This window comes from Saccopteryx bilineata, chromosome 1, assembly GCF_036850765.1.
Source record: "Saccopteryx bilineata isolate mSacBil1 chromosome 1, mSacBil1_pri_phased_curated, whole genome shotgun sequence".
Classification (NCBI taxonomy): domain Eukaryota; kingdom Metazoa; phylum Chordata; class Mammalia; order Chiroptera; family Emballonuridae; genus Saccopteryx; species Saccopteryx bilineata.
Genome location: NC_089490.1, coordinates 352,084,131 through 352,109,295, shown reverse-complemented (window position 1 = coordinate 352,109,295; position 25,165 = coordinate 352,084,131). Strand labels below are relative to the sequence as shown.

The 25,165-nt window shown below is 35.9% G+C and overlaps 1 protein-coding gene and 1 pseudogene across 1 annotated transcript; both read right to left on the bottom strand.

The window, feature by feature from the left end:
- Positions 1-1,228: 1,228 nt before the first annotated feature.
- LOC136320639 (olfactory receptor 52E5-like) lies at positions 1,229-2,145 on the bottom strand (annotated as a pseudogene).
- Positions 2,146-22,414: 20,269 nt separating this feature from the next.
- LOC136319629 (olfactory receptor 52E8-like) lies at positions 22,415-23,324 on the bottom strand. Its single transcript, XM_066252794.1, has 2 exons — positions 23,278-23,324; positions 22,415-22,982 (listed from the first exon to the last, which is right to left on the bottom strand). Exons 1-2 carry the CDS (start codon positions 23,322-23,324, stop codon positions 22,415-22,417), a joined length of 615 nt encoding a protein of 204 aa, XP_066108891.1.
- Positions 23,325-25,165: the final 1,841 nt, after the last annotated feature.

The following is a 25,165-nucleotide window of genomic DNA, read 5'->3' as shown; positions in this document are numbered from 1 at the left end:
GGGTTTTGAACCGGTAATCTCAGCATTCCAGGTCGACAGTTTATCCACTGTACCACCACAGGTCAGGTCCCCATTTCCACTTAGAAGACAATTTCTTATTCTTCTTTAGCTCCTAGAATATCCTCAAAATCATTAGTGTTATCTAGCTTCAATACTCTAATGAGAATGACTTTATATCACATTGGCAGCCACTCTATTTCAGTCTGCCCTAAAGCTCACCACAACAAGTGAATGAGGTTTCACTGGGTCATTAAGTCAAGGTGGACCTCTCCTAACTCTCAGGCTTCATCATTTCCTGATTCAGAATCTCTTACCAGGGTAAGTGCAGAAGGTCTTGAAACACTCCCAGCACTGGGATTTCTGGAGCTGGAGACCTCACTTCACACCAATGAACCATACCCTAGAACTGGATTTGGTAAGCTGACGTTACAAACTAGATGTAATTACCACATCAGAAACACAAATTTTAAAATTTCCAAATCTTTTTAATGTTTTACAAGATGCAAAGATTTTAACAACTTTATTTTTAGTTCACAGTGCCAAGTTAATACAGCTTTATAGCATTTTATTTACAAGGATAATAAAGAGCTCCAACTGAAATTCTCAGGTAAATGTTTCAGTCAATGCCAAAACTTGAATTTAAATCTTGGTTTTGTTACTCCTGGTTAATTTCTCTTACCATTGTATCCTGCTTGGTTTAAAAAATAACCCACATTGTTTTTAAAGCATGAATTTCAGCTTTGGATATGTGAGTGAAGAGAATATCTGTGTGTAAGGAAATTATTTGAAGTAGTTATTTCAAAGCACAGTTTCTGCAAACCTTTTCTTCCTTCAGAAATTTTGTATTATCTGTGGGATTTAAATCTGAGATAATTTTTGTATTTTCCTTGTGGCAAAGTAAAGAGATTGTTTTGGAATTTCTGAGCTACTTGCATGGGGTATATAAACCTGTGGTGGCATAGTGTATAAAACATCGACATGGAATGCTAAGGATGCCTGTTCAAAACCCTGAGGTTGCCCTGTCAGGGCACATAGGAGAAGCAACTACTATGAGTTGAAATCTTAATAAAAAATAATTATAAAGAGTTGGGGGGAGGGGAAATGTCATGTGATTGGCTTCTGTGGGAATGTTGGAGGAGTTTAATAAAAATATTTCCAGTGTTTACTTCTGTTTTGATCTTATTATTGTTCCTTTCAACTATTCTGGAAGAGCCTCTTGGATTCCATGCTAATAGCTTTTAAGGTTAAGCATCCTTAGTACACACTCTCTTATTTGTTTTGTCCTGACTTCATAGATTACAATGTTAAGAGCAGGGGGAACAACCATATACAGGTTGGCCAGAAGTATGTGGATGTAATGAGGCATGTTGTGACCAAAGCAATATGTCATGAAGGAGAAGAGAGCTGGCAGTTAGAAAGATAACATAACATGGACACAGGAGCCACATGTGCTGAGAGCCTTTAGCTGGGTGTCCCAGGATGGGAGGTGAAAGACTGCTTGGAGGACTTAGACATAGGAAAATCCAATCACAGAAAGGTCAATGTAGCCCACTGAGAAAGCAATCAAGCCATAAGTGACATTGACCTTAATACTGTTACAAGACAATTTTGCTAAGCCCTTGTGTTCACAATAGGTATGGGGGATAATATGCACACCACAGAAAGGCAATCTCAAGATGAGAAATATAAATAGAGACTCACAAACACCAAAGTCCTGACAATGATGACTATGTCTAGGATGGTTATTACTTTATTGGTGAGGATCATGCTATATCTCAGGGGGTAGTGATCTGTGGCCATGACTGTCAGTACCACAGATTCCAGGCTAGTGCATATATCAATAGTGGTGCAAGCACCAAATACAGTGTCTCTGAGATTAAACTAGAAAATACCTAGCATCTTGGAGATGGTCACTGTGGACTAGCCAAGGTCAATGCAGGCCAACCTGGCTAGGGAGTGAAACATGAGGTGGTGGAAGCTGTGTTCAGTCTGAACCACAAAGAGGATAGTGATGTTCTCCAGTAAGGCTATTAGACGCACTGTAAAGAAGGGGAGGCCAATCCAGATGTGCATATCTTCCAACCTTGGAATGCCCATCAGAAGGAAGGAAAGAGGATGGAACTGGGTATTGTTGTGATGTAGCATATCAGTGCAAATTTGTTATAAACACATTTCTTACAGAAGTTTCCTTGCTTCCAGTGAGATCACCTAACCTCCTTTATAGCATGTTGTCTATTTTCTGAAGAAACAGAAAAGTCATTTTTTAATTCCATAATATAACAGAGGAGACCTAGAGAGGGAATAAATAACACAGTTAAAAAGACACTCTCACATCGGAGTATTTGCCTCCTTTATGTAGAAAGCCATGCAAATAATTTCCAGAAACAACAATTGTGTACTTTTCATTTCTTTTTTTCTCTTCAGTCTCTAGGAAACAACCTGCATATTCATTAAGTGAGCAAATATTTGTTGTAAATTATATCTCTTAACTGGGATGTTAAACATAAACAAGATGGTATGTGTAAAATATTGTTAGATTTAGATTGAGGCGGATATAATGACACACAGTTTGCTTGATGGTTCAAGGGAATGATACATTCTTGCAAAGTAGACCTGAAAGTTTTTTAAATATTCTGTGTGGGAAAGAACATAGTAAAGGTGAAAGATTGGAAGGTTGGTGTTTGGATCTGAGGTAAGGAATAGAATTAAGACATATAGGCACAGCCTGACCTGTGGTGGCGCAGTGGATAAAGCGTCGACCTAGAAATGCTGAGGTCGCCGGTTCGAAACCCTGGGCTTGCTTGGTCAAGGCACATATGGGAGTTGATGCTTCCAGCTCCTCCCCCTTCTCTCTCTCTCTCTCTCTCTCTCTCTGTCTCTCTCTCTCATCTCTAAAAAATGAATAAATAAAATTAAAAAAAAAAAGAATTGCTATAAAAAAAAAGACATATAGGCACATTGGGAGACTACTATATAATTTTTAGCAAAACAGTGATGTCTCCTAGAACTACAAAATCTTATCTTATATGCTCATGGGGAATGCTTTCTAGAAGAAGTGTTAACTAAATTGAGAGCTGAATGATGAAAATCCACTAAGAAGCGGAAGAGGGAATTGAGCCGAGAATAAGACTAAATGATGGCATCATGTAGGGCTTGGTAGTTAATTTTGAGGAGTTTTGTCTTCATTCTAGAAACAATGCAAAGAATCTGTAAGATTTTAAACTGCAGTGCAGCATGATTGAGTTTGCATTTCAAAAATACTGCTCTGGTTGCACTGTTAAAAACATATTAAATGCAGCAAGCTTACCATCACTAACAAAAGATATTGTTTATCTAAATCACTGCCTCTGAAGCCTCTACTATCATTACTACAGCGACTGTTGATGTAGTCATCTTCCTCTTTTGTCTGCACTTGCAGTTGAATCAGTTAGGTAATCACAGGTGTTCAGGCTGAAGACAATATTATCTGGTCCCATGCTGTTAGTGACTGAGTGGAGAAGGTCAATTTTCTAAGTGTTTAATAGTATTAGTCTTCAGAAACAGCTATTAAATCTATTTTTCCCCCTTTACAACTACTGAGTTAATTATGATGTGTATAATCTTTTATCTTAACTTTTTCTATAATTCTTTCTTCTTTACCAATGGCCTTTAATGTTTTTCCTTTTGAAAACGTGACTAATCAATGCAGGGTGGAGCAAAAGTAAGTTTGCAGTTGTGAGTATAGAAAAGCAGAGTTTATTCTTGTTTATTAATTGTATTATTTCTATATGAACAACTGTAAACTTACTTTTGCCACATGCTATATAATCCCCTTAACAAAAGGAAACTGAGAAGCAGTGATTCACAAACTAAGAAAAGAGGGCAGGAAGCTCTGTGCAGAACTAGGGGAGAGGGATTGAGGATTTGAGAAGTTCTCTGTTCACTCCATGTGGTGGCACTTTGGGTGGGCAGAGTATGGAGGTTATTAACCTGGTCAGATTTGTTATATTGTTCCTGCAATAAAAGATTAGGTTTATGTATCAAGATCCTAAAATTATATAGATTTTGGGGTATTTAATAACTGCTCCTCTGACTTAAGTTTTCCTCCTTCTATATAAAAGTTCATCTGCAAGCTTACCACTACTACTATATACTTTCTGCCCTCATCTGTCATATTACAGAGGCTACTAGTTAGTAATCTTTAATTCATTTAACAAATACTTACAGTGCTCACTATCTGCCAAGGATGGACCCACATGCAGGCAAGCAGCATGGATTGAACCAAGGTCCCCAACTTCATGAAGCTTAAAGTTTAGTCATGCCAGTATTTTGCTTCTTTGCCTCACACAAGGTTTCCACTGTCATTAATTCTTTCATTTTTAACAGTCTTTGTAGAGAAACTTTTACAAAGATGATTTGACATTCCAAATCTATTGCAAATTCAGAATGTTCCTGGTCACCAAAGCTTACTGTCACTGGGAAAAGATGTTGTCTATCTAGGTTACTGCCTCTGAGGCAACCACTGTCATTACTATGACCATTGTTGATGCAGTTATCTTCACTTTTTGTCTGTTTAATAATTTTTTTCTGTTTAACAAGCAATTCCATGTATATTTTCTAAGTTTACCTTCACCATAACACTCTGAAGCTCTCTATTCCTCTCCCTTTTTGACTCTTTCTCTTCTGTTTCAGACATTCAATTCCTGGCCTCAACTAAGCTTCTCCTAGGGACTGGCTTCCATCTGATACAGTTGAATTGGATAAACTCTTTACCTAGTTTCCTAGGCCTCCCATCTCTCAACCCCTCTATGTCCCATTTCTAAATATACTGTAACTTTAACTTCCTAGGATGCCTGTGCCTGTTGTAGGAAGTTCTCCTCTGAGGTGAGGTGACAAAATAGGAAGAAAGTAGGGAGGAAAAGAACTCATTTGTGCCAGCTCTGAGATTTACCATTGGTATGTCCCTTTAAGTTTGCAAACAACATTCTTTGTTCACATATTTGTATCTACATATATGTTCTTGGATTTGTTGATATCTATTTATTTAGCACTGGAAATGTGTTCTGTGCTTCTGTGTTAGTAAATTATGTGTGGTTATGAATCCAGCTCTTGTCACCACAACTCCAATCTTTTGCTACATTGCTTGGAGATGGCCTTATCTAAAGACTCTGGCTGAATCACAGGAGCTCCATTACCCCCATGAATCACTTTAGTTACTGTTATTGTGAACCCCCTTAAAGTAAAACAAGGAACTGACTCACCTCTGCCCAGCATCTGAGAAGTCATTTGTGAAGAAATGAATGCCACAAGTTGCAACCTGCATGTGACTTGAATTCTCAATAGTTAGAGCCAAAGAGTTATACTAACCTCTGGCCCTCTGGGAAGAGCTTCCACAGAGTGGGTTGTGTCCCTGATCCTGGAGTCATGGGACAGAAAATTTCATATCCCTGAGGATCAGACTCTATGATTTCTGGTCAAAAATACCTTCTGGTTTAAGCTGATTTGAAATTTTCATCCTCCAGCAAGTATCCTCCCCAAATAGGTCCCAGGAGCCTAGTCAGTCAGAGTTATAACGACCAACACTTTAAACCTCACTATGGTACCAGGCGAACAGTTACTTTTGAAAGACAGGCAGTGAGCACCGGGCAAAAGCAGTGTAGGAAAAACCCAATATTTCTTCAAAATAGCTCAGAAATATATGTATATTTAGTGAATTGCAGAGCCAGAATTCTAACACAAGTTTATAAAATCTGAGATATATCTGTTTGAAGAATTACATTGATGATTTTTTTCTTGTGAGAGTATATAATGTTTTGAACATTATGATTAATATTAATCAAAAAAATCATAAAAATAAGTATACATTTATATAAAGGAAAGCAGATTATTATATATGCTAAGAATATAACCATTTTGTCTACTTTTTTGTTCTGTGACCTTAGTCAATTTAATTTTCCATTTTAAGCCTTAGTTTACTCACAGGCAAAATGAGAAAAATTTATATTGGCTTGTAAGATTGTTTTAATGATATGACAAGATAATGCCTAGAAATTGTTCAGCAACTGTTTGTTATAAATTAATTAATAAATAAACATTAGTTACTATTATAATTATTGTATTATATTTATATTATCTTGAATTTAACATTTTGGGATCAGATGACTTAAATTCCTTTACCACGAGCATTTCCAATCCAGATGGTGATGTAGGTAAATACTTTACTTACATCCTCGTGCAATAATATAAAAATTACAACTAAACTAGAAAACAACCATCATGCAGAACAACCTGAAATCTGGGTGAACAGAAGTCCTACAACTACAGATAAGCCACATCAAGCCTGCTAGGAGGGGGGAGGGGGGAGACATGGAACAAGCCGGCCCCACACCCAGGTGTGGCAGATAAAAATCAGAAGGAATATCTTAGCTGTGGAGTTTGCCATGAGGAGGGAGGGCTCCCAGCTCCACTACAGACCCCCCACAGATCAGGGTTTCAGTGTTGGGAAGAGAAGTCCCCACAGCTCTGGTTGTAAAAACCAGCAGGGATTATACTTAGTGAGACAGACAGCCACTGGAGACCCAAGCAGTTCCTCTTAAAAGGCCCAAACATAAACCTACTTGGGCTCATTCCCTTTGACATCCAGTACTGAGGCAGCAACTTGAAAGGTACCAGGACATATGGAGAGGAACTGAAATGTCTGGCTTCAAAATCAGTGCTGGAGGGGCAGCTTTCTCCCAGACAGAAGTGTTGGCAGAAACTACTGTGTCTTTTCAGGCAAGAGCCTTATTTGAGTCTCCATCAAGCTGGCTATCACTTTTTGCCCTACCCTGGTGGTTCCCTGAGACTTTGCCCCACCAAGTTGCAGGCCCACCCAAGCTGTTTCCAGTGACTTTCCCATATAAATGGCCTATCTTGGCTCATGCTCCATATTTTTTTAAAATCTCTCAAACAATATCTAGCCTTGGCATGCCGTATACTTCTCACTAAGTGTCCCAAGGCCTGGCACTAGCAACAGCAGGCCTTGGTTTGCAGCTTGGATTTACCTGGGCACCTCCAAGCCCAGCACAAGAAGCGATTATCTGTGATCATTTTGTAACACATTCCAGGTGGCCCTGGGCTGACCACAGGTGGTGACTGACCTTGGCCTGCACTTTCTGGGAGGTCCCAGTGCCAACACATCCAGTAGATAGCTTCAGACTACATTGAAGCACTACCCAACCATCTCTCCAAACAAGAGACTCAAGGTGCAGACTCTGTGCACCAGAGCCTTGCTGAAGTAAGTAAGTTCTGCTGTGTTTGGTGAGCCTCTTTATAGCTGATACTTCATGATGATCTCAGCCAGTCCTCATAGTCAGTCAGCATAGAGGTAAATCCTAACATCAACCAAAGTTCATCCACAATAAGAGGGTATACACAGCACACATGAGGGGTGCAAGTGGAGTGCCCAGCTTGGGGAACTGGGAAGGCTGTGTCTCTAGGTCCTAGAGGACACATGCTACTTAGGGCCACACTAACAAGCCCTGGAGATGTAGCAGCTCTACATAATATATAGAAACCAAAACAGAAAAATTGGCAAAATGAAGAGACAAAGAAAAGTGTCCAAAAGGAGAGACTAGAACAAAACTTTAGAAAAAGAACTAAACAAAATGAAGGCAAACAATCTACTAGATGCAGAGTTTAAAAACACTAGTTATAAGGATGATGAATGTACTTAGGGGAAAAGTAGATGAACTTAAGAGAGAACTTAAACAGCATAAAAAAGGACATGAAAACCATAAAAAAGAACCAGTCAGAAATGAATGATAAAATAACCAAAATAAAGAATAATTTATAGGAAATCAACAAGAGAGTAGTTAAAGCTGATAATTAAAATAATAATTTGGAATATTAGGAAGCAAAGAATATACAACCAGAATAGCAAAAACAAAATGAATCCTTAAAAATGAAGATAGTATAACAAGCCTGTGAGATGACTTCAAGCATATTAATATTCTCATCACGGGAGTACAAGATGAAGAAGAGAAAGAGTAAGAAATTGGAAACATATTTTAAAAATATTGATAGAAAAATTCCCTAACTTGGTGAAGGAAATAGACATTCAAGTCAAGGAAGGGCAGAGAGATCCTAACAAGATGAACTTAAAGAGCCCATACCAAGGCACATTACAATTAAAATGCCAAAGTTAAAGCTAAAGAGAGAATCTTAAAAGCAGCAAGGGAAATGCAGTTAGTAACCTACAAGGGAGCTCCCATAAGACTGTCAGCCAATTTCTCAATAGAAATGTCACAGTCTGTAAGTGATTGGTAAGAAATAGTCAAAGTGATAAAAAGCAAGGGCATGCAACCAATATTACTCTATTCAGTAAAACAATCATTTAGAATCAAAAGACATATAAAGGGCTTCCTAGGCGATAAAAGGCTAAAGACATTCATCGCCACTAAACCAGCATTATATAAAATGTTAAAAGGTTTTCTTTAAGAAGAAGGAAATAAATCAGAAATCTGAATAGTAAAATGGCAGTAAATACATATATATCAACAATTGAATCTAAAGAGCAGAATAAACAAATAAGCAGAACAGAAAACAGACTTATAGACAGAACATTTTGATGATTGCCAGGTGGTGAGGAGAAGGGTTGAGGGGTAGGTGAAAAAGATGAATGGTGAGAAGTACAAATTAGTAGTAATAGAAGAGTCATGGAGATGTAAAGTACAGCATAGGGAATATAGTCAATAATATTCTAATAACTATGTATGGGTGTCAGGTACAAGATTTATCAGAATGATCACTTGTTGTGTTTAATGATTATATGTTATATAATATCTAATCACTGTTATATAATGTCTAATCACATTGTATGTTACCATAATTGAAAATAAAAAAATAATTAAAATAATAAATCTCTTTTTTGAGAGTCACTAGCTGAGCAATGTTAAAAACATTTCTTAACTTCTTTGAGTCTTATGTTACTCTTATAGATTAACAAAGGTAATAAAAATGACTGCACATTTTACATCTTTTTTCTTAAATTAAGTCAGATAATTCATTTAATTAAAATAGCATCATTTAAAAATATATACAAATTATTAAAAAATAAATATTATCTTTATTGCTTACTTTAAGTAGGTGTTTTTTGGTGTTGAATTTGAGTAGAAAAACTACTTTTTAGTTCACTAGATTGCTCATGTAAACAACTATTTGTTCAAAAATATTTTATTTCACCACTAGATGTCAGTAATTGTCCATATGACTTAACCTACATTTACTAAACTGCTTACCATGAGTCAGACAATACTCTAATTAAGTGTTCAATGAATATAAGCTAAATTGATAAAACTTTGTCATTTTAGTAATTTATGTGTGTAATGGTCATATCAACTATACTTATTGAGCAAATAACAAAAGATCTCATATGAGCTATCAGGCTAGCTGACTATAAATTTTCAAGATATTTTACATATATATCTTTACTTGTACAGCTCCAAAGTTAATCCTTCTCTTCAGGGAGGTTTGATTTGTTTTAAGATGAGTTTAAAGAATAAAAGTTAATGCATCTTCTTAATTATTTATAATATTCTTTACAAAATTTAATATATCTGGCTACACACTTTAAATAAATGTTTTTGAATTTCAATATTAGTCAAAGTTTTAGAAAACTCATTGTTTTCATCAATACCCATGACTCTTATAAAACATATTAAAGAATATTCTTGGCATATCAGTTTTATTTCATTCGTCTTACTTTTTGGCCTTAGTGAGAGAATAATCTAAAACTATGTGAAAATATTTAGGACTACAACATAAGACATGGATAGCAATTACATGATTATTTCATTCCTTCTTTAAAAAATTTCAGTCCTTAAGGAAAGCATACTAGATTTTATTTTAAAGTATATTCGTCCACATAACTTTTTAAATTATTATTATTTTTGATAACTATTGGGCTGTCTAAAAAGAAATTCAAATATCTTCTAAGAAAACTCTGAGAACAAAAAGAAAGACAATACTTAACACTACAGATATAAAAAAATAGTAGAGAATAGTAATTGAAAAGAGAACCCATAAAAGTGCTAACCTTTAAGTATTTGTTTAGATTTTTCCTCCATTTCTTCACTTAGGTGAGCCAACATCCTATTACCTTTTCTAGAAGACTCACAGTGTGTATAGATAGACTCCCTTGCCTTTTGGCATCTAGTTGAATTTATAAAATGAAAACTACCAGCAGGAAGGAAAGAGGGAAATAAAGTTAGAACACTCATTCTGTTTTCCAATTGCTGTCTGCTTATAGGTAATCTGCTGATCACCATTGGTTGGATGAGTGTCAAAATAAGTCCCAACTCCTACATGTAAGAATCTTTATAATGTTCTCTGATTCTCTAGTCTCTTCTCTTCAGGCCAAGGAGTTGTAAATATCTCTCACATTTACTACCTCTATTGTCCCTTGTGGCTTCCCTACGCCATGCCTATTATTTGTCATAGCTTAAGGGGCCCAGCTTGTTTGCCACTATTTTTCCAAAACATTGACTACTAGAGCCAATAAAAGCTTTATCTTTTCCTGTAGATCCTTCTAATATAACTGTACTTTATATAATAATATACCCTACATCAGTGGTCCCCAACCTTTTTTGGGCCACAGACCAGTTTAATGTCAGAAAATATTTTCACAGACCAGCCTTTAGGGTGGGACGGATAAATGTATCACGCGACCGAGACAAACATCCAGTGTGAGTCTTAGACTAATGTAACAGAGGGAATCTGGTCATTCTTTAAAAATAAAACATCGTTCAGACTTAAATATAAATAAAACAGAAATAATGTAAGTTATTTATTCTTTCTCTGCGGACCGGTACCAAATGGCCCACAGACTGGTATCGGTCCGTGGCCCAGGTGTTGGGGACCACTGCCCTACATAATACATGATATGCACACAAACATGGTGTTAGTGTTTACTTTTGTCACAGGCAGTTTTTTCTTTGAACTCTAATTTTTTTAATTTTTTGAAGTGCACTCAAATATATCTCAAAATAGCTACTTTTTTTTTATTAAATTTAATGCAGTGACATTGATAAATCAGGGTACATATGTTGAGAGAAAACATCTCCAGATTATTTTGACATTTGATTGTGCTGTATACCCCTCCCCCAAAGTCAAATTGTCTTCTGTCACCTTCTACCTGGTTTTTTTGTGCCCCTCCCCTCCCCCATCCCCTAGCTCATTCTTCCCCCCTCCCCTCTCCCCCACCTCCCGACCCCCGTTGCCCTCACATTCTTGTTCATTTCTTTAAGTCTCATTTTTATGTTCCATCTATGTATGGATTCATATAGTTCTTAGTTTTTTCTGATTTACTTATTTCACTCCGTATAATGTTAGCAAGGTCCATCCATGTTATTGTAAATGATCCGATGTCATCATTTCTTATGGCTGAGTAGTATTCCATAGTATATATATACCAAAGCTTTTTAATCCACTCATCCTCTGACGGACACTTGGGCTGTTTCCAGATCTTCGCTATTGTGAACAATGCTGCCACAAACATGGGGGTGCGTTTCTCCTTTTGGAGCCGTTCTATGGTGTTCTTGAGGTATATTCCTAAAAGTGGGATAGCTGGGTCAAAAGGCAGTTAGATTTTCAGTTTTTTGAGGAATCTCCATACTGTTTTCCACAGTAGCTGCACCAGTCTGCATTCCCACCAGCAGTGCAGGAGGGTTCCCTTTTCTCTACATCCTCGCCAGCACTTACTCTGTGTTGTTTTGTTGATGAGCTCCATTCTGGCTGGTGTGAGGGGATATCTCATTGTGGTTTTAATTTGCATTTCTCTAATGATTAGTGATGTTGAGCATTTTTTCATATGCCTATTGGCCATCTGTATGTCCTCTTTGGAGAAGTGACCATTTCTTTTTCCCATTTTTTGATTGGATTGTTTGTCTTCCTGGTGTTGAGATTTACAAGTTCTTTATAAATTTTGGTTATTAACCCCTTATCAGACGTACTGTCAAATATGTTCTCCCATTGTGTAGTTTGTCTTTTTATTCTGTTCTTATTGTCTTTAGCTGTGCAAAACCTTTTTAGTTTGATATAGTCCCATTTGTTTATCCTGTCTTTTATTTCACTTTCCCATGGAGATAAATCAGCAAATATATTGCTCTGAGAGATGTCGGAGACTTACTGCCTATGTTTTCTTCTAAGATGCTTATGGTTTCATGGCCTACATTTAAGTCTTTTTTTCCATTTTGAGTTTATTATTGTGAGTGGTGTAAGCTGGTGATCTAGTTTCATTTTTTTTGCAGGTAGCTGTCTAATTTTCCCAACACCATTTGTTAAAGAGGCTATCTTTACTCCATTGTATTTCCTTACCTCCTTTGTCAAATATCAGTTGTCCATAGAGCTGTGGGTTTATTTCTGGGTTCTCTGTTCTGTTCCATTGATCTATATGCCTGTTCTTATGCCAGTACCAGGATGTTTTGAGTACAATGGCCTTGTAGTATAACTTGATATCAGGAAGTGTGATACCTCCCACTTTATTCTTCTTTTTTAAGATCGCTGAGGTTATTCGTGTTCTCTTTTGGTTCCATATAAATTTTTAGAATATGTGATCTATATCTTTGAAGTATGTCATTGGTATTTTAATTGGTATTGCATTGATTTATAGAAAGTTTTTGGTAATATAGACATTTTAATGATGTTTATTCTTCCTAACCATGAGTACATATATGCTTCCACTTGTTTGTATCTTCCTTGATTTCTTTTATCAATGCTTTGTAATTTTCCGAGTACAAGTAAGTCTTTAGTCTCCTTGGTTAAGTTGACTCCTAGGTACTTTATTTTTTTGGTTGTAATAGTGAAGGGGATTGTTTCCTTAATTTCTCTTTCTGACAGTTCGTTGTTAGTGTATAAAAATGCCTCTGATTTCTGAGTTATGATATTATATCCTGCCACTTTGCTGAATTCATTTATCAGGTCCAGTAGTTTTTTGACTGAGACTTTAGGGTTTTCTATATACAATATCATATCATCTGAAAATAATGATAGCTTTACTTCTTCTTTTCCACCTTGAATGCTTTTTATTTCTTCTTCTTGTCTGATTGCTGTGGCTAGGACTTCCAGGACTATGTTGAATAAGAGTTGTGAAAGGGGGCACCCCCACCTTGTTCCTGATCTAAGGGTATTGTTTTTAATTTTTGCCCATTGTATATGATGTTGGCTGTGGGTTTCTCATAGATGGCTGTCGGGAGCCGATCCACTAATGCTGGCTAACAAGGTCACAGCAGGAGAAGATCCACAACTGCTGATTGACAAAGTCACAGCAAAAGAAGATCGATGGCTACTGGTTGATAGAGTCACCGCAGTGAAGACCAATGGCTGCGGGTTGACAAAGTCACCGCAAAGGAAAGGCACAACGATACTTCCCCCTTTGACCTTTTGAATTAATCTGGCCTTATACCCCCCCTTTTTTCTGGGTGTGTGCTATTATTTATGGCACAGGGATAATAGTACCGTGCTTTCCCTGTAGATTTGTAGTAATTTCTTTGGAAATGAGACAGAACGTGTAAGTTCCACAGAAAAGCCTGTAAGCCTCTTGAACTGGGCTCATAAATGTAAGAGGCTGGCCATGATATCCCTCATAAAGGGTTAAGTTTGTAGGAGAATTTCTTCTTATTAATCATGTTAGAAAGAATAAAGTTAGAACTTAACTAGTGTATGAATATAGTAAATGAATAAAGTTTAACTAGACATTAGAATCTTAGGTAAAGTGTAGTGGAGTGGCCTGTTGCGTGGCCTTGGATAGGAGTGCAGCTGGCAAGAAAAGAATGTTTTGTTAAAAGACTTGTTTTGTCACTGAAGGCAGTTGCTGGGCTTTTCTCAGTAAAACATTCTCACGAGATTTTTGTATTTTCCAAGAATAAGGAGAGGAATGTAGTGGAATTCATAGCAGCAATAGCAATTACTGCCTTCTGATATTATGTTGCTACTAGCTATCTTGCAGGTGCACTCTATGTATCTTTAAGTAAAAGTTACTCTTAATACTATGTCAATTTCTTAAATAGCAAGCCTTTTGTAGTCTTGTGAAAAAAGAATTAGGACACTACATGAACTCAAGGCTATTTGCCTGAGCAAGCGGTAGTCCTTTGCTAGTCCTTGATGATTTCGTCTGCTATCTCTCTCTGCGCCCTTGACTCACAACAACAGTAAAATAGAGTTATTAATTAGTACTAATCTTTTAGAAGTTTGTACCGATATTGTTATTACTATTCAAGTTATTGTATAACTGTACTTTGAATGACTTACCACCTGATTTGTAGCTTATAGATATGAATTAACTGTTATCTAGAAATATGTAACCATAGTGAAACTAAAACAATGATGTATTCAAAATACCATGTGATTGTAACTTAGTGTGTGTGCATAAAAAGTAAAGTTAGACCAGCCATTGGCAGAGATGCCTGGCAATAAATGCTAACTAGAGAATAAAGAGAAAGAAAAGAATTTGGCTCTCTCACTCGATTCATGCCAACGCCGTCTCTTCCTGTGGGACCCCTGGATCCCCCCTGGGGCTGGACCCCAGCAGATGGCTTTTATCATGTTGAGGTATGTTCCCTTTATTCCCACTTTGCTGAAAGTTTTGATCATGAATGGGTGCTGGATTTTATCAAATGCTTTTCCTGCATCTATTGAAATTAGTATATGGCTTTTCTCCTTCTTTTTGTTTATGTGATGAATCACATTGATTGATTTATGAATATTGAACCAGCCTTGCCTCCCCAGAATAAATCCCACTTGATCATGGTGTATGATTTTTTCCATATATTGTTGGATCCGGTTTGCTAATATTTTGTTGAGGATTTTAGCATCTATATTCATCAGAGATATTGGCCTATAATTTTCTTTCTTTGTGTTGTCTTTGCCTGGTTTTGGAATCAGAATTATGCTCGCCTCATAAAAGGAGCTTGGAAGTCTTCCTTCCTCTTGAATTTTTTGAAATAGTTTGAGAAGGATAGGAGTTAGTTCTTCTTTGAATATTGAGTAGAATTCAGTTGTGAAGCCATCAGGCCCCTGACTTTTCTTTGTTGGGAGTTTTTTGATAACTGTTTTGATCTCATTTGGTGTAATTGGTCTGTTTAGGTTTTCTGATTCTTCTAGATTGATTTTTGGAAGATTGTATGTTTCAAGGAATTTGTCCATTTCATCTAGGTTGTCTAGTTTTTTGGCATACAGTTCTTCATAGTATTTTCTTACAATATTTTGTATTTCTGTAATGTCAGTTGTTATTTCTCCACTCTCATTTCTAATTTTATTTTTTTGAGTCCTCTCTCTCTTTTTCTTGGTGAGTCTAGTTAAAGGTTCATTGATCTTGTTTACCTTTTCAAAGAACCAGCTCCTAGTTTCATTGATCCTCTGTATTGTTTCTTTAGCCTCTATGTCATTTATTTCTGCTCTGATCTTTACTATTCTCTTCCTTCTACTACATTTGTGCTTTGCTTGCTGTTCTTTTTCTAGTTCTTGTAGATGCAGGGTTAAGTTGATTATTTGAGCTTTTTCTAGCTTCTTAAAGTGTGCCTGTAGTGCTATGAACTTCCCTCTCAGTACTGCTTTAGCTGTGTCCCATAAATTTTGAGTTGTTGTATGCTCATTGCCATTCATTTCTAGGAATTTTTTTTATTTCTTCTTTTATCTAATTCTTAATCCATTTGTTATTTATCAACCTGCTATTTAGTTTCCATGTGTTTGAGAATTTTTGAGCTTTTCTGTTTTGGTTCACTTCTAGTTTCATGCTGTTGTGATTGGAAAAAGTGCTTGATATGATTTCAATCTTCTTAAATTTGTTGAGACCACTTTTGTACACTAACATGTGGTCTATCCTAGAGAATGTACCATGAGCACTTGAAAAGAATGTATATTCTGCTGCTTTAGGGTGAAAGGTTCTGAAGATACCTATTAAATTGAGTTGATTTAGTGTGTCCAATAAGTCTGCTGTTTCTTTGTTAATTTTCTTTCTTGAAAATCTATATAGTGATGCTAGTGGGGTATTGAAATCCCCTACTATTATAGTATTGCTGTTGATCTCGCCCTTTAAATTCATCAAAGTCTGCTTTATATATTTAGGTGCTCCTATATTAGGTGCATAGATATTTATAATAGTTATTTCTTCCTGTTGGATTACTCCCTTTATCATTATGTAGTGGCCTTCTTTATCTCTTACTATATCCTTTGTTTTAAAGTCCAATTTGTCTGATATAAGTATTGCTACCCCAGCTTTTTTTTATTTCCATTTGCATGAAATGTTTTTTTCCATTCTTTTACCTTCAATTTATGTGTATCTTTTGTTCTAAGGTGTGTCTCTTGTAGACAGCATATGTATGGGTCCTGTTTTCCTATCCACGCAGCTACCCTATGTCTTTTGATTGGATCATTTAATCCATTTACACTTATGGTTATTATTGATATGTATTTTTATTTTTTTTTTTTTGGTATAGTTTTTTATTTCCATTTTATTCTTTAAAGCTGTATTCCTTTTTTGCTATATTCTTTTCCCACTTTGATCTGTTTACAACAGGCCCCTTAACATTTCCTGCAGCATTGGTTTGGTTGTAATGAATTCCTTGAGTTGTTTTTTGTCTGGGAAGCTTTTTATTTCTCCTTCAATTTTAAACAATAGTGTTGCTGGATAAAGTAGTCTTGGTTGTAGGTTCTTGTTCTGCACTACTTTGGATATTTCTTGCCATTCCCTTCTGGTCTCAAGTGTTTCTGTTGAGAAGTTGGATGTCATCCTTATGGGAGCTCCTTTGTAGGTGATAGCTTTTTTTTTCTCTTGCAGCTTTTAACATTTTCTCTTTATCACTTAGCTTTGGTATTTTAATTATGATGTGTCTTGGTATAGGTTTCTTTGGGTTTCTCTTTAATGGAGTCCTCTGTGCTTCTTGAACTTGTGAGAGTTTCTCCTGCATTAATTTAAGGAAAGTAGAGAAATAACAACTGACACTACAGAAATACAAAATATTGTAAGAAAATACTATAAAGAACTGTATGCCAAAAAACTAGATATCCTAGATGAAATGGACAAATTCAGAAATGGACAATCTTCCAAAAATCAATATGGAAGAATCAGAAAACCTAAACAGACTGATTACACCAAATGAGATCGAAACAGTTATCAAAATACTCCCAAAAAAGAGAAGTCCTGGGCCTGAAAGCTTCACAAGTGAATTCTACCAAACATTCAAAGAAGAACTAACTCCTATCCTTCTCAAGCTATTTCAAAAATTCAAGAGGAAGGAAGATTTCAAAAGTCCTTTTATGAGGCAAGCATAATTCTGATTCCAATACCAGGCAAAGACAACACAAAAAATAAAATTATAGGCCAATATCCCTGATGAATATAGATGCTAAAATCCTCTATAAAATATTAGCAAACCGAATCTAGCAACATATAAAAAAAATCATACACTATGATCAAGTGGGATTTATTCTGGGGAGGCAAAGCTGGTACAATATTTGCAAATCAATCAATGTGATTCATCCATAAACAGAAGGAAGAAGAAAAACCACATGATATTTTCAATAGATGCAGAAAAATCATTTGATAAAATCCAGCACCCATTCATGATCAAAACTCTCAACAAAGTGGGAATAAAGGGAACATACCTCAACATGACAAAGGCCAATTATGACAAACTCACAGCCAACATCATACTCAATGGGCAAAAATTTTTTTTTTTGTATTTTTCTGAAGCTGGAAACGGGGAGAGACAGTCAGACAGACTCCCGCATGCGCCCGACCAGGATCCACCCAGCACGGCCACCAGGGGCGAAGCTCTGCCCACCATGGGGCGATGCTCTGCCCCTCCAGGGCATCGCTCTGCCGTGATCAGAGCCACTCTAGTGCCTAGGGCAGAGGCCAAGGAGCCATCCCCAGCGCCCGGGCCATCTTTGCTCCAATGGAGCCTTGGCTGCGGGAGGGGAAGAGAGAGACAGAGAGAAAGGAGGGGGTGGATGGAGAAGCAAATGGGCACTTCTCCTATGTGCCCTGGCCGGGAATTGAACCCGGGTCCCCCGCACGCCAGGCCGATGCTCTACCGCTGAGCCAACCGGCCAGGGCTCAATGGGCAGAATTTAAAAGCAATCCTCATAAGATCAGGAACAAGGCAGGGGTGCCCCCCTTCACCACTCTTATTCAATATAGTTCTGGAAGTCCTAACCACAGCAATCAGACAAGAATAAGAAATAAAAAGCATCCAAATTGGAAAAGAAGAAGTAAAGCTATCAATATTTGAAGATGATATAATATTGTATATAGAAAACCCTAAAGTCTTAGTTAAAAAACTACTGGACCTGATAAATAAATTCAGCAAAGTGGCAGGATATAAAATTAATACTCAGAAATCAGAGGCATTTTTATACACTAACAACGAACTGTCAGAAAGAGAAATTAAGGAAACAATCCCCTTCACTACTGCAACCAAAAAAATAAAGTATCTAGGAGTAAATTTAATCAAGGAGACTAAAGACTTGTACTCGGAAAATTATAAAACATTTATAAAAGAAATCAAGGAAGATACAAACAAGGAGAAACATATACCGTGTTCATTGTTAGGAAGAATAAACATCATTAAAATGTCTATATTACCCAAAGCAATTTATATATTCAATGCAGTACCAATTAAAATACCAATGACATACTTCAAAGATATAGAACACATATTTCAAAAATTTATATGGAACCAAAAAGAACACAAATAGCCTCAGCAATCTTGAAAAGGAAGGATAAAGTGAGAGATATCATACTTTCTGATATCAAATTATACTACAAGGCCATAGTACTCAAAACAGCCTGGTACTGGCATAAGAACAGGCATATAGATCAATGGAACTGAACAGAGAATCCTGAAATAAACCCACACCTTTATGGACAACTGATATTTGACAAAGGAGGTAAGAGCATACAATGGAGTAAAGACAGCCTCTTCAACAAATGGTGTTGGGAAAATTGGACAGCAACCTACAAATAAATGAAACTAGACCACCAACTTACACCATTAACAAAAATAAACTCAAAATGGATAAAAGACTTAAATGTAAGCTGTGAAACCATAAGCATCTTAAAAGAAAACATAGGCAGTAAGCTCTCCGAAATCTCTCGCAGCAATATATTTGTCGATTTATCTCTACGGGTAAGTGAAATAAAGGACAGGATAAACAAATGGGGCTACATCAAACTAAAAAGGTTTTGCACAGTTAAAGACAATAAGAGCAGAATAAAAAGACAAACTACACAATGGGAGAATATATTTGACAATTCGACTGATAAGGGGTTAATAACCAAAATATATAAAGAATTTGTGAAACTCAACACCAGGGAGACAAACAATCGAATCAAAAAATAGGCCAAGGAAATGAATAGACACTTCTCTGAACAGGACATACAGATGGCCAATAGGCATATGAAAAAATGCTCAACATCACTAATCATTAGAGAAATGCAAATTAAAACCACAATGAGATATCACCTCACACCTATCAGAATGGCGCTCATCAACAAATAATGGCTGGCGAGGATGTGGAGAAAAGGGAGCCCTCCTGCACTGCTGGTGGGAATGCAGCCACTGTGAAAAACAGAATGGAGATTCCTCAAAAAATTAAAAATCAAACTTCCTTTTGGCTCAGCTATCCCACTTTTAGGAATATACCCCAAGAACACCATAGCACTGTCTCAAAAGGAGAAATGCACCCCCATGTTTATGGCAGCATTGTTCACAATAGCGAAGATCTGGAAACAGCCCAAGTGTCCCTCAGTGGAAGAGTGGATTTAAAAGCTTTGGTACATATATACTATGGAATACCACTCAGCCATAAGAAATGATGACATTGGATCAGTTACAACAACATGGATGGACCTTGATAACATTATACTAAGTGAAATAAGTAAATCAGAAAAAACTAAAAACTATATGATTCCATATATACATTGATAGTACATAAAATGAGACTCAGAGACATAAACAAGATTGTGGTGGTTACTGGGGGTGAGGGGGTAGGAAGGACAGGGAGGGGGTGGGAGGTGGAGACGGGCACAAAGAAAACCAGATAGAAGGTGATGGAAGATAATTTGACTTTAGGTGATGAGTATGCAACATAATCAAATGTCAAAATAACCTGGAGATGTTTTCTCTGAACATATGTGCACTGATATATCAATGTCACCCTATTAAAATTAATAATAAATAAATAAATAAATAAATAAATAAAGATAATCTATACTGAGTTGAGGTAATACACATCTCAAATTTTAGTTTGTTAAAAAGTCAAAGGTTTAATGCTTTTTTAACTACATAATTAATACAGATTTTGGTGGTGATAGGGCTGTATTTTAGTTACTCAGGGATCTTTTCTGATGAAGGCACCAGAATTCAATTATGTGGCATCCTACAAAAGCCTCAGGGTACACAAGAGCAGGGGGAAAGAAAATGGTAAGGCACATAATCATTGTTAAATGCTTATTCTCAGAATTGACATTGGCAGGTTACTTCTACAAATATTTTATTTATATAGCAAGTCCCATGGCCAAGTCTAACCACAAGAAACTGGACATATAATTTTCCCATGTTCCTGGAAGAAAGAGAAAACTGAAAATGTCAATAAATATATTTAATTTTCATTCTCTGGTTACTAAAACACATATTTGCAAGTTGCATATTCTTCCTCAAAAATCTTCAGAAATTTCTTTTCTTACTCTGATTATTTTATCCAAAGTATCTAGTTGTTATATATAATGTTATCAATTTTTACATTTACTTATATTTGAATGTACCAATAACTAAGCTCCTTTGTTGTCTATTTTGATAACTAAAACTTTCTTACCTTATCCAGAGTTAGGAGGCTTTGAATACACACCAGTTAGTTTAACCTAATTTGATATGTTTATTAGATTTTGGTCTATTACATTTTCTAAATACAAAAAATAACTATAGTCCATGGATATTTTTAAGAAAATATGGTATATAGATATTTTTGCTGTCCTATTTACAATACTTTGCTAGATTTGACTACAAAATTTAGAAGGCCATATTTATTTAAAAAAATTTTTATGACATTTTCTGGTCATGAAATAGAATTTTAATGCTGACAAACTAATAAAACTCAGAAGTTTTAAGAAAAGTAAGAGAGATAACATAACTCTGGTAGACTCTCCTAAATGTAGTTTCAAATAACAGCTCCTTTATGGACTAAGTCAATAATTTTCTATACGATTATTTTAGAATATGAAAATAAGTCAAATATATTTCTAGTTTTGTGTGGGTATCTTCAATATATCGGCTTCAAATTTGGAATATCTATTGACTATTATCACAAAGTTTCTATAATGCCCCTCCCAAATATAAATTAATATGCAATTCTATAGCACAACATTCTAGCTTTAATAGCCTAACTCTCCCATCTTGTTTCTTATGACATAGGATTCTATCTTTTCAATCTGTCTATCCCAAAAAGCCATGTACAACTTAACACATGTAGAATTTTATTAATATTAATTAATGAATATATCTTTTATAATTATGCATGATTATTCCCTGCTCTCCTTATTTTATTTCTAAATGTATACCTTCTTCTGTTTTATCTAAGTGCCAGGATCCAAAATATTGATCATAATTAGCTATGGATAATTTTCTGATCTACAGTTTACACATGTGAAAGTGCAAATATTAAAGTAACCACATCATAGACTTCACATAAGAATAGATGTGGTAATATAAGCAACCGGTAAATTATTTAGAAAGATAAATGCTAATCAGTTAAATAATGTTATTTTGAGAATCCTGTCATCAAAATTATTTGCAGTCCCTGAGCAAATTTCATTCTGCTGCTTTCATATTTTCTCTGGTTATTCAGAAACTGGTCCAATTTCAAAACTATCTTACTTAATAACCTGCCTCTGCCTTGCCCAATTAGAGTATTGTCCTGGTAAGGCAAGGCTGCAGGTTCAATTCCCAGTCAGGATACATGCAAGAATCAACCAAGGAATGCACAACTAAGAACAACAAATCAATATTTCTCTTTATATATGCCTTTCTTTCTCTCTTTCTAAAATCAATTTTTTAAAATTTTATTTAAAAAAAATCTACTTCTCACTAAGAACTAGATTTTCAGATGAATCATTTAAGAATCCTAAACATCAATTTTTCATCTGGAAATTTATGAGTATAGTAACTACATTATAAGGCTACCTTGATTATTAAACAATATATGTATATGAGCACTTTGTAAAAAAGGCAAACCTTAAAATGATAATACATTCATTATTATCCTTAAGCTTAAAAGATTATATGTTTTTGCTCTCTCCCTCCCTTCTAACACCTTTTAATGAACATATAGAGAAAATATGAACTATAAGACATTCTAAGACCACCAATATTTAACCATCTCTTTAAAAACCCCTCAAAACTCACTCCCTAATCTGCTTTGTCCTGCACCCATAGATTACAGGATTGAGGGCTGATGGAACAACCACGTAGAGATTGACTAAGAGAATGTGGATATATTGGGGAATGTTATGGCCAAAATGGTGTGTCAAGAAGAAAAAAAAACGCTGGTGTGAAAAGGCTAAAACAACACCAATGTGGAAGCCACAGGTGTTGAGGGCTTTAAACCAGGCATTCCAGGAGGGCTGGCAAAAGACTACATAGAATATCCTGACATAAGAAAGAATGATAAGAAGTACATCTAGTAATAATATGGATGTATCCTCAAGACCAAATATTATGTTGATTTTGATGCTAGCACAGACCAGATGGGCAATGCCCATGTGCTTACAGTAGGTATGAGGGATGAAATCATGCCCACAGAAAGGCAGCCTTAGGAATACAAACACCATACATGGACTCTGCAGAATGGCGATGCTTGCAATAATGTTGATGATCTTGCTGGTGAGGATCATGGCATACCGAAGGGGTTTATACATGACAATGTACCGGTCATAGGCCATGGCCACCAACACAATGCTTGTCTTGTGCCTGTTCCATTATTGTATGTGGGTGTGTGCAGGATAGAGTAATTTCCACTTTAATTTGCAGGTCTCCATACAAAGATAAATCGTACCTAATGAACCAAACATGAAAAGTCTTATAGCATAAAAAATGATTTAAATAGTGTGGTAATGTACTTTGAGACTAGTCATGATATTATAAGATATAAAATTCTGTCCTGTTGTTTGTTTTATATGATGTATATGTGTAAATAGAAAAGGAAAGAAAATAGACTGAGATCTTTTTTAGGGTTTTTATTTGTTAAAAAATACAGATAACATACAGCTTACCAGTAGTGGGAATTAGAACATACACATGTTTTGTTGCCATCCCTACTATCTAGTTCCAGAACATTTTTATCACTTCAAAAGGAAACTCAGTATGCATGAAACAGCCACCCCACATTCCTTCGTTTCCCCAGATCCTGAAAACTACCAATTTATTTTCTGTCACCATGAATCTTCCTAATCTGTGTCTCATACATTGTTTGCCATTTTGTATCTGGATTCTTTTTTTTTTTTCTTTTTGTATTTTTCTGAAGCTGGAAATGGAGAGAGGCAGTCAGACTCCCGCATGCGCCCGACCGGGATCCACCAGGCACACCCACCAGGGGCAACGCTCTGCCCACCAGGGGGCGATGCTCTGTCCCTCCGGGGCGTTGCTCTGCCGCGACCAGAGCCACTCTAGCGCCTGGGGCAGAGGCCAAGGAGCCATCCCCAGTGCCCGGGCCATCTTTGCTCCAATGGAGCCTTGGCTGCGGGAGGGGAAGAGAGAGACAGAGAGGAAGGAGGGGGTGGGGGTGGAGAAGCAAATGGGCGCTTCTCCTATGTGCCCTGGCCGGGAATCGAACCCGGGTTCCCCGCACGCCAGGCCGATGCTCTACCACTGAGCCAACCAGCCAGGACCTAGATTCTTTTACATTCTGTAATATTTCAGGGTTCATAACATGTTTTATCACATGCCAGTATCTTCTTATTTTATATGGTTATATAAGATGTTATTTATGCATTCTCCTAATTAACATTTTGGTTACTTCCATCTTTTACCTATTGATAAGTAGTGTCATTGTAAACATCAATGTAGACGATTTTGGTTAGATTCCTCTTTTCAATTCTTCTAGGTGTTTATATACATATATCTTAGAGTATAACTGCTGAGTCATATGGAATTCTAAATTTGAATTTTAGCAGAATCACAAAACTGGTCTCCATAGCACCTGAATATTTTACATTCCAATAAAAAATGTACGTCCTTACTAACAATGATTTATTTTGTCTTTATAAAATTATTATTACAGCTATCTTTGTGTGTGTGCAGTGATAGCTCATACATTTGATTTGCGTTTCTCTAATGACTAATGATATTAAGCACTTTTTTCATAGTCAAGTTGGCTTTTAATATATTTTTACAACAGAAATTTCTATTTAACTTCTCCCAATTTTTGATTGAATTGTTTTTGTTTTCCTGTTTACTTGCAAGAGTTGTTTATATATTGTGGTACCATTTGTAAAATATGATTTGCAAACATATATTTTTTCTATCTTACCTGTTTTATTTTCACTCTCTTGGTAATGTCATTAAATGCATAAATATTTTTAATTTGTATTGAAGTCCAACTTATTCATTACTCTCTGCTTTTGCGTATTTTTGGTGGTATAGATAAGACACCATTTCCTACACTTGAAAGTAATATAAGATTTTATGTTAACAGTAAATGATTATGTTCAAAATTATCAAAAATTAAGATTTTCATAGTTTTTATTCACTTGAGTTCAGATTTTGTATGTGATGGGAGGTAAAGGCCCAACTTTATTTATTTTTCATGTGGACATCCAGTATCTTTAGTAAAGAGACTATTTTTCCTCATCAAATTATTCTGGTCATAAATATTTGCCCTTAGATACTTGAGTTTAATTCTTGAATGTCAACTCTATTTTATTTTTTATATGTTTATACTTACATAGGCAGCACCTTGTATTAATTGCCATAGTATTGTAGGAAGTGTAAATCTTTCAACTTTGTTCTTCTACAAGATTACCTTGGCCCCTCGCAAAATGAATATTAAGATTCGAGTTTTTGTTTCTGCAGAAAAGGCTATTGGAATTATGATAGCAATTGCATCAAATTTATAAATTGCTTTGGAGACTATTGCCATCTTAACAATATTAAGA

Bases quoted from the DNA above. Each gene is read 5' to 3' on its own strand.
- LOC136319629 (XM_066252794.1), bottom strand. From the start codon at position 23,324: ATGGCAACAAAACATGTGTATGTTCTAATTCCCACTACTGGTAAGCT. The intron at 22,983-23,277 runs GTATGTTATCTG...ATAATGGAACAG, and splicing joins ATTCCCACTACTGGTAAGCT to GCACAAGACAAGCATTGTGT.